This window comes from Jaculus jaculus, chromosome 6 (genome assembly GCF_020740685.1).
Source record: "Jaculus jaculus isolate mJacJac1 chromosome 6, mJacJac1.mat.Y.cur, whole genome shotgun sequence".
NCBI classification, from domain to species: Eukaryota; Metazoa; Chordata; class Mammalia; order Rodentia; family Dipodidae; genus Jaculus; species Jaculus jaculus.
In genome coordinates this window covers 159435071-159454118 of record NC_059107.1, presented here as the reverse complement: position 1 = coordinate 159454118, position 19048 = coordinate 159435071, and the positions used below count along the sequence as shown (strand labels likewise).

At 45.9% G+C, this 19048-nt stretch overlaps 1 protein-coding gene across 4 annotated transcripts in view; it reads left to right on the top strand.

Annotated features, from left to right (window-relative positions):
• Positions 1 to 19048, top strand: part of Tcf20 (transcription factor 20) — a 154535-nt gene that overhangs the window by 103397 nt on the left and 32090 nt on the right. For all 4 annotated transcript variants that reach the window (XM_045151413.1, XM_004650361.2, XM_045151412.1 and 1 more), the window contains one exon: positions 8857 to 14649. In XM_045151413.1, coding sequence (XP_045007348.1) covers positions 8893 to 14649 — 5757 coding nt within the window. In that variant the 5' untranslated portion in view covers positions 8857 to 8892. Of the gene's footprint in view, positions 1 to 8856; positions 14650 to 19048 lie in introns of those variants that run through there.

Here is a 19048-nt window from a genome sequence, read left to right as displayed (position 1 = left end):
TGGAATCTCCTTTGGCCCATGTCTAAAAGAATATCTTAATTTACAGTATAGTCATAGCAAAAGTATGAGCTTATATGTTGCTCTTCATCTGAAGTTACTTAGTATGTGCTGTTTTAATTTTCATGCGATAAAAGACAGGTTGTTGTCAGCGTGTATTTGTTTGCAAGCAGAGAGAAGAGAGACAGACAGAGAGAATGGGTGCGCCAGGGCTTCTAGACACTGCAAACGTAGACACAAGCGCCCCCTGTGCATCTGGCTTACATAGGCACTGAGGAATCAAACCTGGGTCCTTAGGCTTCTCAGGCAAGTGCCAGGCCATCTCTCCAGCACCCCCATTCTGATAGGTTTTATTCCCCAAGATATTCAGCAGACTTGTAGATTTCTAACCATGTTGGTTCCTTAAATTGCTTTCAGCCTGCTTTTCTGGGCTCCTGAGCCAGGAGCTGCCACACCATCAGTACCTCATCGGCCAGGATGCCTGTCACTCACTAAGAGAAAGCTAGAACATGAAAAAGCACAGACATGATAATTGGGCAGCTATGCAGGCTTGATCTACATGTGCGTGCACATGAAACAGATGCCGATGGGCCCAGGTTGAAGCAGTCAGCCCTGTTTGGCACATTTTGAGATTCCTTTAATTCTTTGAGTAGCAACATTATCTTGCTTTGGTTTGGGAAAGGTTCCTGCCAGTAATTATGGCTAGATTCTGGAATGAGCATTTTATATAGCCTTTTGGTTTACAAGGCATGTTTAACATACTTGACTTCTCAGCCTCAGTTTACAAAAGGGTATACGAGCACATCTCAGACTCATAGGGGACTAGATACATTAGCATCCGAGTAAAGCACTTGGCAGTGAGCATGCCTTGTTTTAGGTTGACAGTAGATGAGCAGTAGCCACATTGTTTCTGATCTGACTGGTCGTTTGACATATTTCTCAAAACAGACAGACATGGATTTTAGGATGGTCTTTGCTTAGTAGGTGATATGGTAAAAGGAACCAAAAGAATTTGAGTTAACAGAGTAAGATCCTATATCAGAAAAAAACAAACAAAACAAAACTATCAACTCCCAACTTGCCCTAGAAGATCAGGTTTTTCCTCCTTCTCCATTAATGTATATGTGTACATTTGAAAACTGAGCAGCCTGACACCTGGAAATTGCTAATAAGTGGGAATTATTTTTGTGTTAGTAGCAATACCATAGATACTAGTGAAAGGTAAATGTACTGTTTCTTTTCACTAAGTTAGGTAAAGCCAACAAATTTTGCGCTTTAAGGAAGACTTGTAGAGATCATATTTCAGTAGCTCTTGGGATTCTGGGGCCATGTGACCTAATAGGAAATCATAGACTTGGGATGCTTCGGAGAAAGCTTCAAGATGAGGGAGTGACAGCTCAGGGAACCTCTGAGCAGGCTTATTGGAGAGGCTGGGAGCAGCAGAAACTTTCTAGAAGATTCCAGAGAACATCCAGGACTGGGGAATATGCACTATCAAAGTGCCAAGTAACCGAAAGCTCTTCCTTTCTTTCCTGGCTGACATGCTGGGGTAGGCAGCTCTAGGTAATGGAAATGGCCATTGCCAGAATGGAGAGGAAAAGGAAAACACAGGAAAGAACAGGGTTGTTATTCAGTGAAATCTTAAATGCCACAGGTTAATCTGAAAGATGAGCTGAGGCTAATGAGAAAGGTCTGGTGCAGGATTCTCATGGTTATCCCTGAAGATATATAGGGATAATTAGGGAACTTTATTATCTTTGATCAGAATAAATTGGAGCAGATATGATGATCTATATATGTTGTCCTAGCTCCTGGGATTGAAACAAGAGGATTACCATGAGTTCCAGGTCAACTGAGGCCTCAGAGTGAAACCCAGCCTCCAAAAGTAAACAAAAAATAATAATAAGTTGGTGGGGGCTAGAGAGATGGCTTAGCGGCTAAGACATTTGCCTGCAAAGCTTAAGGATCTGGGTTCGATTTCCCATTACCCACATAAGCCAGCTGCACAAGGTGGTGCATGAATTGGGAGTTCATTTGCAGTGGCTGGAGGTCCTGGTGCACCCATATTCTCATTCTCTCTCTCTCTCTGTAAATAAATAAAAATAAGTTGGTGAGTACATAACAATGTAGAAGTGCACTTTGTCATCTTTAGAAATTGCTCCTGCCAGTTGTGGCGCTGCCTAGAGTCATTACACGCAAGTAACTGAGGTTTCTCTTCACTTCTACATGGAGAGCCTTTGCCATGTCTCTTCATAGTTCTTAGACTGTGAAGTCCTGCAGCCCTCTTCCGTCAGGGCTTGCTACTCTTTAGTGCTCCTTCAAGTGTGAACCTTGGGTATTCCTTGTAGCTAGGCTGTGTACTTTGTCTGACATTTTTAGGGTGTTTTTTTAAATGTCTTTATTTTAGTGTGAGACAGGAGATACAGAGAGAGAATAGACATGCCAGGGCCTTCTGCCACTGAAAATGAGCTCCAGATGCAGGTGCCACCTTGTGCATCTGGCTTTACATGGGTACTGAGGATTCGAGCCCAGGCTGTCCAGCTTTGCAAGCAAGTGCCTTTAACCACTGAGAAATCCCTCCAGGTCCCCATTGTATCCATAGTGCGTGAAATAGCATTCTCTTATTCCCCAAGTAGCAGTCATGTATTCTGAAATCCTGGAAATGAAAGAAGAACTTTCTTAGGGTCCCAGAAGAAAACAGATGGCACATTCAAACTGGTAACATGAGGAGCAGCTAATTGTAGCATTCAGAGTTCATTCAGGAAAAGTGAAGCTTTCTAATCCTGATACGAAGGGTTTTGATATAGGAATTAAGGGTTGAGTCTTAAGAACTGGGAGGGCAGACAGGCTGCGCCTGGTGACCTCCACTGAAGTGCCACAATGGGTGGGATATTTTCAGGAACTTGGGAGGCTGCTGAGTTTGCTGCAGCTACTGCTTGGCAGTACTGATCTCTCTCTCATGTTTTTACATAATCTACCATAGAGCCTTGCTGAAAAAGGCTGTAGAAAGGTAGCCCCAGCTTCAGATCTGCAAAGGAGAAGGAGGAAAGGGTGGTCCTGATGTGGAGTTGACAATGCAGAGTAATGAAGGTTTTGTTTCAGAGAGTGAGCAGAGTTTAGAAGCCTGAAGGATAAGTAGTTCAGGTTACCAGACAGCTAACACTGTTGTAGCCATTGGTAGAAAGGTTCTGCCAGTCTCAATAGCTACCCTGTGGGGGGCAGCAGAGCAAATCTCTGTCCCTCAGTGTCCCTCCCAGGGCAGAGAGAGAGGAGTTTGGAGGTTGTTTAGTGATCCCGGCTGGCATAGTGTATACTTCACAGGGGCCATAATCAGAAACATATGGGTTGTTAATATCTTTAGAATTCAGCTTTCTTTTTTTAATAAGCAAGGAAGGACTTCTGTTGTCATTCTGTCAACAGGAGGCCAGTGATTAAACCTACTTCGGGAGAAAACTTTCTTGAAGATAACTTACAGGGAGAAAGGAATGGGTTGGAGCATTAGGAAGGTCTCGGCGATGACAGAACAATGGCATTTAGTGTTGGTTTTCTGTAAGATGATGCAGCCGCCAGCCTTCCAACATGATGAAGAAGAGCAGCTCGTAGCTGGGATAGTGTAAACTCTGGAATGAATCAAATTCTAGACTCCACCTGAGCACCTCCATGGGCCATCTGAAATGTGCAGAAATTTAGGAATATGTAGGAAAATTATAAAAGGTAAAAGGGAGAGGAATATGTTGGTAAGCTTCTTTACAATATGCATGAAAATTTGTTATGGATGATTGATTTCTTTGGGGGTGTCAATTTTTCTTTAGTATATGTTTATATTCAGTCAAACAAAGAAAACTAGGCATGTGCCATTATTAATCACAATTGTACTGATTTAAAAAAAAATAATGGGAGAACCCAAACCCCCACACACAAGGGTTACAGGACTTCTCAGTCCCCATCCACGCCCATCAGCGAGTCCCTACATCACCAGACTGCAGAAGGTTCAAAGGAAGGGGGATTTGTGCCACCAGGTCCTGGGTCCCTGACTGGTTGATGGTAGACAAGCACCTCCATTATTCGACCTACACTCCCCTTCTTCCCATGCACCCATGAGGGGAGACTAGGGTTGGTGGGCAGGCAGGAGCCCACCTGGGTCTGTCCTCTCAGGGTTTACTTGCTTGGGCAAACATACACAGAATGCAAAGAATGGGGAGAGGGAAAAGAAAAAAGAAAAAAAAAATGATGGGGTAGTATTGGGATCACCTATTAGCTTATTTTTACGCTAATGACAAAAAGCTATAGACAATTCATGTTTACATTTTCTATTTCTAGTATATTTGCTTTACTTGGAACTACTATAAAAGATAAGCATGGAACCAAATTTTGTTAATTATACTTATATGCCAAGAATACTTAAGTTGCTTGGTACCCTGCAGGAGATGGTGACTATTGATTTTTTTTTTTTTCTTTACTCTTTAAGTCCATGGGCTAGAATCCAAGGGACAAGAGTCATCCAGGTCAGGGGTGTATGGGGAAGACTGAGAGCAGACCTGGAGAGGAATTGTTTCCATGCCTGTGTTCCCTTGTCAAGATTGGGTTCTCAGTAGCCAGGCAGCCTCAGGAAGGTTGCTAGTGTCTAGCATAGTCTTTAACTGGCAGCGCCTTCCATTTAGGAAAAATAGGGAGCAAGTGGCACCACTATTTATGCATTCAAACTTTCAGAAGCCTGGCTTTATTTACTGCAGAGTTAACTAAACAACATGTAAAGAAAGCTTTTATAGAGACTCTGGAGGTGGCTTTCCATCCTTCAAGCAACTGCTGCTAGTTAGGGATCTCCAGTCTTAGAGAGTGCCACAGGCACTGAGAGCTAGGACAGAAGTGTGCTGCAGGTAGGAGAGATGTGTGCGTAGACATCTAAGTTTTCTTAGCAGTTCTAGGAAAGGTGGCAGAGGTAGAGAACTGGAACAGCATTGGAGGTCCTGTAAGAGGGCAACGCCAAGGGATATACCTGCTTACAAGGCTGACCTCCGATGATAGGTGTGGCATGTGTTATTGGCCTTGTAACAAGTCCTTTAGGTAATGTGGCATGAACAACATGTCCTGTGGAAGACTTGCCACACTGGACTGTCACTCCTGCTTCTCAGGGACTTTGTGCCTCCTCCATTTTCTCATGTGTAAAATGAGGGTGCTGGTGTTTTGTAGACTGAGTTAATATAGTGTCAAATGTTTGACACTTAAGTGGCCATTACCTGTTGCCCTGCAAATCCATGGGGACCGAGAAACAGTTGTTTTGTGGAAGCATTTGAAAACGATGAAGTTTCCTTTAGACACTGACTTTTTTGTTTTTTCAAGATAGGGTCTTATTCTAGCCCGACTGACCTGGAATTTACTATGTGCTGTCAGGGTGGTCTTTAACTTTCAGTGATCCTCCTACTTCTGCCTACTGAGTGCTGTAATTAAAAGTGTGTGCCACCACGCCCAGTGACACTGACATTGTTTGTATGAGAATGATGAAGGGATGGTCATGTGGCCGTGTGACTATATATTCAAACAGTATGAAACCAGTAGGCCCATGTGTATTTTGAAGATAAAGTGTTATTTCAGGAGTGGATTAGGCTTTCAGTCTGAAGTTACTGTCTTCCTCTTTGACCTGTAACTTGTGAAGTGTTTCCTCACAGTTCTCATCTGTACTCAGAGTAGGTTGGGTTTTCCTTTAGACCTGGACCCACAGGAATTTATAGGCAGTTTCTCAGCGTCATATTGCTCACTTTCTGTGTGGCATGTATGTGTGTACATGTGTGTGTACGAACACATGCAGTTGTGCTTGCACATGTGTGTGCATGAGCGTGTGGAGGTCAGCATTGGGTATCTTGCTCAGTCAGTCCATCTGAGTTTCTGAGACAGTTTCTCACTGATAGGGCTGTAGGTTAGCCCACAAGCAAGCCCTGGGGAACCTCCTGTCCCCGACAACAGAACCATGTCCCCAGCCCCCGTGCCATTTCTTAATATGTGAGCTCTAGCCTACTTCTGTAAGGCCTAGTTCTTAAACTGTTTAATCATTCATGCAGTGTCTGCTGCCTGCTCCTTATTTGAATGACATTAAAATTACAGCAAGGAGCAGGCAGTCTCTGTACTTTAGGAGTTTACATTTTTGTCTCTAGGGAAAGAGATGGACAGTAAACAAGTTGTATATATGCCTCTGTACTGGGAGTCAAGATACAAAGTAGGAGAGGGAGATGGAGCCAGTGTGAGGAATTAGCTGGCCAGAGCTGGGTGTGAGGGTGCACACCTTTAATCCCAATACTGGGGAGGCTGTGAGTTTGAGGCCAGCCTGGGGCTGCAGAGTGAGTTCTAGGTTAGCTTGGGCTAGAGTGAGACCCTTCCTCAAAATAAATGAATAGAATGGCCAGGGAAAGGTAACACCCAGATACTGCAAAGAGGTGAGAGGGATAAGGCATATACTGTGGGCAGAAAGCCTGTTAGGCAGAACAGAGTTCCTATGCAGCATTGTGTATGGCTTCGCCCAGGAGCAAGGGGATGAATCTTTGTCTTTGCTATTGGTAGCTCCCTTCCAAGTCCTCTAAAAAGGAATGAAGAAAGTAGTTTAGCAAACTGCTGTGAGAGAAAGATGCCTCATCCTAGCTAATGTATGTCTCATAATTTTTATAAACAGTTGGTTTGTTTTGCACATGTGTGTTGTTTGGTGTTTGTGTAGGGTATATGTACCCTGAGTGTGTGCATGTACATGTGGCCATGCATCGCTCCATGTGCTCACCTGGGGTGGGGCGGGGTGGAGTGTACTCGCAATGGCCAGAGATGAATCATCAAGGATCCGCTCCACTGCTCTTCTACCCATTCCTCTTTGAGCCAGAATCACTTACTCGTCCTTGTGCTTGCCCATTCCCTCCCCCCCCCCCATAAGCTGCAACAATTCTCTGGTCTTTGCTTTCCTGCAGGACTCGAGCCTGTAGATGTACGTGGCTATGCCCTGCTGGTTATGTGGGCCTGGGAATCAGACCCCCAAGCTTGCACAGGACGTACTTTTAACTGCTGAGCCATCTCTCCAGCCCCACACGGTTGTTTGTTTATTTATTTAAGAAGTGGGAAAGGGCATATCAAGGGCTCTTGCAGCTGCAGACAAACTCCAGACACATACACCACTGTTTATCTGTCTTTAGGTGGGTACTGGAAATTTGAATCCAGTCCAGCCGGCTTTGCATGAAAGTACCTTTAACTGCTGAGCCATCTCTCCAAGCCCACAATTGTGCTTTTTAAAAATTCATTTGGGGGCTGGAGAGATGGCTTAGCAGTTAAGCGCTTGCCTGTGAAGCCTAAGGACCTCGGTTCGAGGCTCGATTCCCCAGGACCCACGTTAGCCAGATGCACAAGGGGGCACATGCGTCTGGAGTTCATTTGAAGTGGCGGGAAGACCTGGCGTGCCCATTCTCTCTCTCTCTATCTGCCTGTTTCTCTGTCACTTTCAAATAAATAAATAAAAATAAACCCAAAAAAATTCATTTGGAAGTTTGACCTTATCCCGTTCATCTCTGACTTTGAAAAGGAGACAAGCCTAAGCAAATGATAAGTGAAATCATGTCGATAAATTTAAATACAAGGATGATGCATTAGTAAAGGGAATCTGAAAGTGACAGCCAACCAAATAACTTTTAGAAGTCTGGGTCCTAAGCTTTTATTGTTTGTGTGTGTCTGTGTGTGCGTGTGTCACATGAGCGTGTGTAAATGAGTATACACATGCCATGGTGCATATGTGGAGGGCAGACGACAACCTTGGTTGTCAGTCCTCATCTTCTGCCTTGTTTGAGGTAGGGTCTCTTGTTCATCGCTAGATATACCAGGCTAGCTGGACCATGAGCTTCTGGGGATTCTCCTATTTCCGTCTCCCATCTTGCCATAGGGTCATTGGAATTAAGGCACTTGGACTATTGCATCCAGCTTTATGTTAGTTCTGGGGACTCAGACTCAGAGCCTCACGATTGCATAGCAAACACTTTTGCCCACTGAGCCATCTCCCCAACCCCTCAATAGAGTCTTTGTAATGCTTATTTTTTGCTGTTTCTATCACAGGAATGACACTAATAACTGAATAATTAAATCAACAGATGAAAAGCTACATGGAGATTAGAAATGATAGAACTTCTTGCAAACCTCTAGTCTGAAAGAGTAGTGACTGCTACTGTCTGTCTTAAATCTAGCTCTTTGTTCCTGGGAATTGAGGGTAGGTGGTTGAGGGGGTGCCTTGGACACAATTATGTCAAGAAGAGGTTGGCTGAGGTTAATGTGGGTGACCGTAGTGTAAGGAATCCACAAGTCAAGTGTCTTGGAATTACTAGTCATCACAGGCAAAACCACATTGAGTGCATTTAAACCTGAATAACTGACTTCAGTTCTCAGGCCAATTCTGTTTCTTGGTCAAGGGTTGGAGTGGGAATGGATAGCCAGTGGAGTGACCACCTCATCATTTGAGGCTCAGTTCAATGGTTATATAATATGTGGAAGTCGTTTTTATTGCCCTTTCCCTACCACAACTTGAAAGACTCATTAAAAATGTGTTTTTATTGTCAGTAATGGCATATCCTGGTATTTAACACATTTGAATTTGGGGGCCTCTTTTATCTAGTGAAAATTTTTAATGACTATCTTGAATTTGTATATTCCAGTAGTGTTTCTTTCAATTCCTTAGGGCATTTCTCTGCTCCTTGGCATTATCAGAAATGGATAGGATAAGAAAAAAGGAGATGAAAGTCAAACCAGTCAGGGTTCATCTGGTCATGTGGATTGCCTTGGTCTTGATTTTGTTTGTACTGAGGAGATGCATGTCTCATGTGTTTCTTTCTCTTCTTCCTTTTCCAGGAGGGCTGTTGGCCTGCTGCTGTGCTGCTGAACAGTATGCAGTCCTTTCGGGAGCAAAGCAGTTACCACGGAAACCAGCAGAGCTACCCACAGGAAGTACACAGCTCATCTCGCATCGAAGAGTTCAGTCCTCGTCAGGCCCAGATGTTCCAGAATTTTGGTGGCACAGGTGGTAGTAGTGGTGGCGGCAGCAGCGGCAGTGGTGGAGGACGGCGAGGGACAGCAGCTGCTGCTGCAGCAATGGCTAGTGAGACCTCTAGCCATCAAGGCTATCAGGGTTTCAGGAAAGAGGCTGGAGATTTTTACTACATGGCAGGCAACAAAGATCCCGTGTCAGCAGGAACCCCACAGCCTCCTCAGAGAAGGCCTTCTGGGCCTGTGCAGAGCTATGGACCTCCCCAGGGGAGCAGCTTTGGCAATCAGTATGGGAGTGAGGGTCATGTGGGCCAATTTCAAGCACAGCACTCTGCCCTAGGTGGTGTGTCTCATTATCAGCAGGATTACACAGGGCCGTTCTCTCCTGGGAGTGCTCAGTACCAACAACAGGCCTCCAGTCAGCAGCAGCAGCAACAACAGCAGCAACAGCAGCAGCAGCAGCAGCAGCAGCAACAAGTACAACAATTGAGACAACAGCTTTACCAGTCACATCAGCCTCTGCCACAAGCCACTGGCCAGCCAGCCTCTGGCTCATCCCATCTACAGCCAATGCAGCGGCCCTCAACTCTGCCATCCTCTGCTGCTGGTTATCAGTTAAGAGTGGGTCAGTTTGGCCAACACTACCAGTCTTCTGCTTCCTCTTCCTCCTCCTCCTCCTTTCCTTCCCCACAACGTTTTAGTCAGTCTGGACAGAGCTATGATGGCAGTTACAGTGTGAATGCTGGATCTCAGTATGAAGGGCATAATGTGGGTTCCAACGCACAGGCTTATGGAACACAATCAAATTACAGCTATCAGCCTCAGTCTATGAAAAATTTTGAACAGTCAAAGATTCCACAAGGGACCCAGCAGGGGCAGCAACCTCAGCAGCAGCAACCACAGCCTCAGCCTCAGCAGCCGCAGCAGCCGCAACAACAGCAGCAGCAGCAACAGCAACAGCAACAACAGCACCCTCCTCAGCATGTGATGCAGTATACCAATGCTGCCACCAAGATGCCCCTGCAAAGCCAGGTTGGGCAGTACAACCAGCCTGAGGTTCCTGTGAGATCTCCGATGCAGTTTCACCAGAATTTCAGTCCCATTTCTAATCCTTCTCCAGCGGCCTCTGTGGTTCAGTCTCCAAGCTGTAGTTCGACCCCTTCACCTCTTATGCAGAGTGGGGAAAATCTCCAGTGCGGACAAGGCAGTGTGCCCATGGGTTCCAGAAACCGAATTTTACAGCTGATGCCTCAACTCAGTCCAACCCCATCAATGATGCCAAGTCCTAATTCTCATGCTGCAGGCTTTAAAGGGTTTGGGCTAGAAGGGGTACCAGAAAAGCGGCTGACAGATCCTGGGTTAAGTAGTCTGAGTGCTCTGAGTACTCAAGTGGCCAATCTTCCTAATACTGTCCAACACATGCTACTTTCTGATGCCCTGACACCTCAGAAGAAGACCTCTAAGAGGCCCTCCTCATCCTCTAAGAAAGCAGATAGCTGCACAAACTCAGAAGGCTCCTCGCAGCCTGAAGAACAACTGAAGTCCCCTATGGCAGAGTCACTGGATGGAGGCTGCTCCAGCAGTTCAGAGGATCAAGGGGAGAGAGTGAGGCAACTAAGTGGCCAGAGCACTAGCTCTGACACCACCTACAAGTGTGGAGCCTCGGAGAAAGCTGGCTCCTCGCCAGCACAAGGTGCTCAGAATGAGCCCTCCACACTTAGTGCCAGTCCTGCAGCTAGAGAAGAAGCCACCTCACCAGGCAGTAAGGACACACCACTGTCGTCTGAAGGGAATGCAAAAGTCAATGAGAAAACAGTTGGGGTGATTGTCTCCCGGGAAGCCATGACAGGTCGGGTAGAAAAGCCTTGTGGTCAAGATAAAGGCTCCCAAGAGGAAGATCCCACAGTGACTCAGAGGCCACCTAGCAACAGTGGGATAAAGGAAGCCAGTCACACATCACTTCCACAGCCAGACCCTCCAGGAGGAGGAAGCAAAGGAAACAAGAACAGTGATAACAGCTCCAACCACAATGGAGAGGGAAATGGCCCAAGTAGCCACTCTATAGTGGGTCCAGCTTTCACAGGCAGGACTGAGCCTAGCAAAGCTCCTGGAAGTCTGCGCTATAGCTACAAAGAGAGCTTTGGGTCAGCTATGCCACGAAATGTCAGTGGTTTTCCTCAGTATCCTTCAGGGCAAGAGAAGGGTGATTTTGTGGGCCATGGGGAACGAAAGGGTAGAAATGAGAAATTCCCCAGCCTGCTACAGGAAGTGCTTCAGGGTTACCACCACCACCCTGACAGGAGGTATTCTAGAGGTGCCCAAGAACATCAGGGGATGGCAGGAGGCCTGGAAGGGACTTCACGGCCCAACATCTTAGTTAGTCAAACCAATGAATTAGCCAGCAGGGGCCTTCTGAACAAGAGCATTGGTACTCTGTTAGAAAACCCCCATTGGGGTCCCTGGGAAAGGAAATCAGGCAGCACAGCTCCTGAAATGAAGCAGATCAATTTGGCTGACTACCCAATTCCCAGAAAATTTGAAATAGAGCCTCCCTCGTCAGCCCCTGAGTCTGGGGTCTCCCTTTCTGAAAGGAGATCAGTGATCTGTGATATTTCTCCTCTAAGACACATTGTCAGGGATCCAGGGGCTCACTCATTGGGACACGTGGGTGCTGACCCCAGATTGGGGAGGAATGAACGACTCAACCCAAGTTTAAGTCAGTCAGTTATTCTCCCGGGTGGGTTGGTGTCCATGGAAACAAAACTGAAATCCCAGAGTGGGCAGATAAAAGAAGAAGACTTTGAACAATCCAAATCCCAAGCCAGTTTCAACAAGAAATCTGGAGACCACTGCCATCCTACTAGCATCAAGCATGAATCTTACCGTGGTAATGCCAGTCCTGGAGCAGCAGTGCATGATTCCCTTTCAGACTATGGTCCACAAGAGAGCAGGTCCACACCAATGCGGAGGGTCCCTGGTAGAGTTGGTAGTCGGGAAGCCATGAGGGGTCGGTCCACTTCTCAGTACCATGAGTTTGCAGAAAAACTGAAGATGTCTCCTGGAAGGAGCAGAGGCCCAGGGGGAGACCCTCATCACATGAACCCACACCTGACCTTTTCAGAGAGAGCCAACAGAAGCTCTTTGCATGCTCCCTTTTCTCCCAACTCAGAAAGCCTGGCTTCTGCTTACCACACAAACGCTCGGGCTCATGCCTATGGGGACCCTAACGCAAGTTTGAATTCTCAGCTTCATTATAAGCGACAGATGTACCAACAGCAACAAGAGGAGTATAAAGATTGGAGCAGCAGTTCTGCTCAGGGAGTGATTGCTGCTGCCCAACACAGGCAGGAGGGGCCACGGAAGAGCCCACGGCAACAGCAGTTTCTTGACAGAGTACGGAGCCCCCTGAAGAATGACAAAGATGGTATGATGTATGGCCCACCAGTAGGGACTTACCATGACCCCAGCCCTCAAGAAGCTGGGCGCTGTCTCATGTCAAGTGATGGTCTGCCTTCCAAAGGCATGGAATTGAAGCATGGCTCTCAGAAGTTACAACAAGAATCTTGCTGGGATCTTTCTCGGCAAACTTCTCCAGCCAAAAGTAGTGGACCTCCAGGAATGTCCAACCAAAAACGTTATGGCCCACCCCATGAAACAGATGGACATGGACTAGCTGATTCTGCGCAGTCATCCAAACCTAGTAATGTAATGCAAAGGCTTCCGGGGCAAGAGGACCACTCTTCTCAAAACCCCTTAATAATGCGGAGGCGCGTCCGATCTTTTATCTCCCCCATTCCCAGTAAAAGACAGTCACAGGATGTAAAGAACAGTAACACCGACGACAGGGGGCGCCTCCTTCACCCATCAAAAGAAGGTGCTGATAAAGCATTCAGTTCCTATGCCCGTCTTTCTCACAGTCAGGATATCAAGTCTAGTCCTAAGAGAGATTCCTCCAGGGACCTTCCAAACCCAGACAGTAGAAACTGCCCAGCTGTCACCCTCACAAGCCCTGCTAAGACCAAAATACTGCCCCCACGGAAAGGGCGGGGGTTGAAATTGGAAGCTATAGTTCAGAAAATCACATCCCCAAATATTAGAAGGAGTGCCTCCACAAACAGTGCTGAAGTCGGGGGAGACACGGTCACACTGGATGACATTCTGTCTTTGAAGAGCGGTCCTTCTGAGGGTGGAACTGTGGCTACTCAGGAGGCTGAAATGGAGAAGAGAAAAGGCGAGGTGGCATCTGATCTAGCTAGTGCAAGTACCCAGGAGTCAAATATTGAAAAGCCTCTCCCAAGGAACACATCCGAAGAGTGGCGTGTCAGTGGAGACGACAAAGTGAAGGCAGAAGGACACCCAGACACAGTCCCTCCTGGAAAGGAGCCCCCTGGTGCCATGACATCCACAACCTCACAGAAGCCTGGCAGTAACCAAGGGAGACCAGATGGTTCCCTGGGTGGGGCAGCACCATTAATCTTTCCAGACTCAAAGAATGTAGCTCCTGTGGGCATATTAGCCCCTGAGGCAAACCCCAAGCCTGAAGAGAAAGAGAATGATACAGTCACAATTTCACCCAAACAAGAGAGTTTCCCCCCAAAGGGGTATTTCCCGTCAGGAAAGAAGAAGGGGAGGCCTATTGGTAGTGTGAATAAGCAAAAGAAGCAGCAACAGCCACCACCTCCACCACCCCAACCCCCTCAGATTCCAGAAGGTTCTGCAGATGGAGAGCCAAAGCCAAAAAAGCAGAGGCAGAGAAGGGAGAGAAGGAAGCCCGGGGCTCAGCCCAGAAAACGGAAAACCAAACAAGCAGTTCCTATTGTAGAACCCCAAGAACCAGAGATCAAGCTAAAATATGCCACCCAGCCACTGGATAAAACTGATGCCAAGAACAAGTCTTTTTTCCCTTATATTCATGTAGTAAATAAGTGTGAACTTGGAGCTGTTTGTACAATCATCAATGCTGAAGAGGAGGAACAGACCAAATTGGTGAGGAGCCGGAAGGGTCAAAGGTCCCTGACCCCTCCCCCCAGCAGCACTGAAAGCAAGGTGCTTCCAGCTTCATCCTTCATGCTGCAGGGGCCTGTGGTGACAGAGTCTTCTGTCATGGGGCACCTGGTTTGCTGTCTGTGTGGCAAGTGGGCCAGTTACCGGAACATGGGTGACCTCTTTGGACCCTTTTATCCCCAAGATTATGCAGCCACTCTCCCGAAGAATCCACCTCCTAAGAGGGCCACAGAAATGCAGAGCAAGGTCAAGGTTCGGCACAAAAGCGCTTCCAACGGTTCCAAGACGGACACGGAGGAGGAAGAAGAGCAGCAGCATCAAAAGGAGCAGAGGAGCCTGGCTGCGCATCCCAGGTTCAAGCGGCGCCACCGCTCAGAAGACTGTGGAGCAGGCCCTCGGTCCCTGTCCAGGGGGCTCCCGTGTAAAAAAGCAGCCACTGAGGGCAGCAGCGAAAAGACTGTTTTGGACGCAAAGCCCTCTGTACCCACCACTTCAGAAGGTGGCCCTGAGCTGGAGTTACAAATCCCTGAACTACCTCTTGACAGCAATGAATTTTGGGTCCATGAGGGTTGTATTCTCTGGGCCAATGGAATCTACCTGGTCTGCGGCAGGCTCTATGGCCTGCAGGAAGCGCTGGAAATAGCCAGAGAGATGGTGAGTAGGAGAAAACCTTCCCGGCTCAAGGTTTTGATTACTTCATTTTGGTTCCATTTTCTTAAACAAATTCTTTACTTAGCCCAAATGATGGATAGAAAATGAAGTGGGGTTTTTTTTGGAAGACTTCATTTTTATTTTCTTAAATAACCTGCCCATAGGTTACAAAGTTGTCGTTACCTGTAACAGCAGGTGATCCTGTTTGACTGCCTTCTCAAACTTGATTTTTCCTTCAGTGGGGACATTGACTTTTCAATAGTGAAGCTTTCAGAACTAGCCCCTGCTAGTTTCCGATCAACATTTTATTGCCATTTGCTTTACTTTATTAACTTTTTAAAACTATTTTTCAACATCTGTGGAACTCACTTTTGTGAGTTCCACAGATGTTGAAAAATAGTTACTTATTTATTTGCAAGCAGAGAGAGGGAATAGAGACACAGGATGGGCGCACCCGGGCCTCCAGCCATTGGAACTGGAACTCCAGACACATGACCACCTTGAGTATCTAACTTACATGGGTACTGGGGAATCGGACAGGTCATTAGGCTTTGCAGGCAAGCATCTTAACTGCTGAGCCATCTCCAGCCCAATACTACTTTTCTTCTAAAACATTTCGTTGCTGTAGGTGTTGGTATTTGACTTGGTTTGGTTTGGAGGCAGGGTCTCACTGTGTCAGCCAGGCTGGTCTTGAACTCACAATGGCCTCCAAGTGCTGGGGTTATGGGACTATGTTGCTCTAGGTTTTTAACTCATTTTTTGCTGATTTCTTGAGCCACATCTTTCCAACACACACCTTGCAATAAGGTACTTATTCCTTAGGGCTCTTTTTATAATTCTTACCCTGGGGTGGCTAATTCTCATCATTATCACTCTGCTTGTTCCCATGCCTGCCTTTTTCTTAAAATGGACCTCTGTTGAGGGGAGTGCTTCATCTTTAGAAGTTTCTCTTTCTTAGGTTGTGTTTGTCCCATACTTCATGTAGAGTTGGCTGAGTGTGGAGTTGTGGGTTGGAAGGAGTTTTCTCTCACTGTCTGGATTCTTTGCTCCTTGTCCTGAGGCTTCCCATGTTGCATTTGAGAGCACTGGAGCCATTTCAGTTCCAGGTGTGATCTTGCTGCTCTCAGCTGAAGGGTCCCTGAGATTTCACTGGGAGAGGCTTTGGCTGAGTCTCTTCATCATGCAGGGTGCTCTGTGAGGTCTTTCTTTCAATCCAGGAAATAAATGTGTCCTTATGTGATTTCTTTCTTTCTTTTTATTTTATTATTTCCTTTTTTTTTTTTTTTTTTTGGTTTTTTGAGGTAGGGTCTTATTCTGGTCCAGGCTGGCCTGGAATTAACTATGTAGTCTCAGGGTGGCCCTGAACTCTCATCAATCCTCCTACCTCTGCCTCCCAAGTGCTGGGATTAAAGGCATGCGCCACCACACCTGGTTTATTTTTTTATTTCTTGAGGTAGTGTCTCACTTTGGTCCAGGCTGACCTGGAATTCACTGTGTAGTCTCAGGGTAGCCTCGAACTCACAGTGATCTACTGCCTCTGCCTCTGCCTCTGCCTCTACCTCCCGAGTGCTGGGATTAAAGGTGTGCACCACCACGCCCAGCTCTGTGTGATTTCTTTGTTGATTGCTCTAACATCTTACTTTCTCTGTTTTTACTGGAATTCCTGTTCATCAGAATTTATACCCTCAGTGTTGATCCTACTTTTTCTCCTCTGTTGTGTATTCCTTCCCCTTCTTGTTCTTCTTGTTCTAATTTTATCATGTTTTCTTCAACTACGTCAACCTTTTATTTACTTGTTTTTATTTCTTATATTTTGAAAAACATCTTTGTACTAAGTTTTAAGAAATCAGCTTGGGTTATGGAGATGGCTTAGCAGTTAGTTAAGAGTGCTTGCTGTTTAAACTTGAGGAACTGTTGGATTGGAAGACCACTGTTGGAGTCAGCTCCACACTTCTGGGATAAATCTCAAAATCAGACACAGATTATGGGAGGAAAAGAATTTATTTCAGGCTTACAGATCCAGGAAGTTCCATAGTGGCAAAAGAAGCTTTACCAAATCCATGCAGGGAGAAAAACCACCACCAGCACCACAACCACGCACGTTCCAGGAGCCCCAGGCAGAGCTCAAGCACACTGAAAAGATAGCTGCCCCCAGTAACACCTTTGGGATCTCAATCACCAAGTACAACTCCCCAGGACCCACATAAAATGCTGGGTGTGGCCCTATATATCTGTAACCTCAGTCTGTAGGGGGCAGAGACCAGAAAATCTCAGCTCACTGAAAGACAGTAACTCCCAGTTGAAGGAGAGACCTTGTCTCTGGCCTCCACATACATATGCATGGGGCGCGTGCATCTGTACACATGAGTGCATCACATCAATTATCTGCTTGGTTTTGATTATAGTACTTTCCTTTTGAGCACATTGTGACTATTAAGTTTTTTCAGAATTGTTATTTGTATGTACACATGCACTGAGCCTCTGGCCACTGTAAGCCGATGCAGCTGCTTGCTCTACTTTTTTCATCCAACTTACATGAGTGGCTTAGGAATTGACTCAGGTGGGCAGGGTTTATATAACTAAGTGCCTTTAAGTGCTGAGTACCTAGCCCCACATTGCAATTTTGTTTGTTTCCTTTCTTGTTAGAGGTTCATTCAGATGTCCAGTTATCCTTGGCCATCCATTTATATTTTCAGAAGAAAGTGAAAGATGCTAACAAATCACTGTGTGAAATTCTCTTAGAGTATAAGCAGAGCTTGTTGGCCTTGGTCCTCTTCAAGGAAGTGTCAGCATCCTTATATGTCTGGTCTCTGAGGTTTTAGTTTTCCCAGTGAAAAATCTTGTAATCTGGTATCTGAGTGGTTTATGCTTGTCTACCAGCTTCCTCAAAGACCGGGGAGAAGGGGATGGTAGAGTTGTAGGGGAAGGATGTGGTCTCATTCACGATGCACAACTTGACATCTTCCCACTTCCTTTTTAGTATGCCCATGCCTTTCTGGTGAACACAGAGATGTAAGCCACTTTGAGCTGATGCTGTTTTTTTCACCCCCTCTCTCACACATCTTTCTAACTGCAGTGAGGTCACTGTTTCTCTACTAGTTCCTCTTGCTCAGTGCTGTCTGCGTCCTTCCTGTCAGCCCACCAAACCACTTACTCTTCATCAATCCAATTTCTAGCTTTCCGAATTTGCATGCATATCCTCATGAGCCTTGTAAGTTAATTACTTTCTCTCCCCACCCCCACTGTGGGCAGGGAGCAGGTATTTTGAGTCTACCATATTTAATCAGATTGATAACCAATAGTCAGGGTAAATCCCTAGACTCTGTGCTAAATCCTTGTCTACTTTACAGAGAGTAAAAAGCATTTCATAACGATGTAGTTACTCTACATCACAATCTTCACTGGAAGGATGAGCAGTGAGCCTGCAACTTAAAACGTCGGTCTCCTGCTTGTTAGATCTGACCCTCAAATCATATCTACAATGGTTTTTGTTGTGGTTTTTCGAGGTAGGGTCTCACTCTAGCTCAGGCTGACCTGGAATTCACTATGTAGTCTCAGGGTGCCATCGAACTCACAGTGATCCTCCTACCTCTGCCTCCCCAGTGCTGGGATTAAAGGCATGCGCCACCATGCCGTTTACTACTATAAAGTTTTTTTTTTATTTTATTTATTTTTTCCTTTTGCTTTAAGCTTATTTCTTAACCGTTCACTGATCTTCTGTTTATTTTATGTACGTCTTTAAGAATAGAGTGCCAGCTTTATATTTTGAACTTAATTTTTCAAAACACTTGCATGTCATCCATTAAGATGATAAAGGATCCAAAATACTGGCTTTAATCTAGCACTTGGGAGGCTGAAGTAGGAGGATCAACCATGAGTTTGAGGCCAGCCTGGGCTAGAGTGAGAGCTTGCCTTAAAAAGCAAAACAACAAAACAAAAAACAGGGTTAGAGAGATGGCTTAGCAGTTATAGCACTTGCCTGGAAAGCCAAAGGACCCAGGTTTGATTTCCCCAGTGCCCACATAAGCCAGATGCACAAGGCAGCATGTGTGTCTGGAGTCCATTTGCAGTGGCTGAAGGCCCTAGTGTGCCCAATCCCTCTCTCATTTAAAAAAATAAAAATAAACAAGTTGGAGAGATGGCTTTACAGTTAAAGTGTTTGTCTATGTAGCCTAAGGACCCAGGTTCAATTTCCCAGTACCCATATAAGCCAGATGCATACGATGGCACATATATCTGGAGTTTGTCTAGAGTTGTTTACACTGGCTAAAGGCCCTGGTGTACCATTCTCTCTCTCTCTCTCTCTCTCCACATATATATAGCCTCTTTCTCAAATAAATGAATAAAATAAAACTGTTTAAAAAAATACAACAAAAGGGCTGGAGAGATGGCTTAGCGGCTA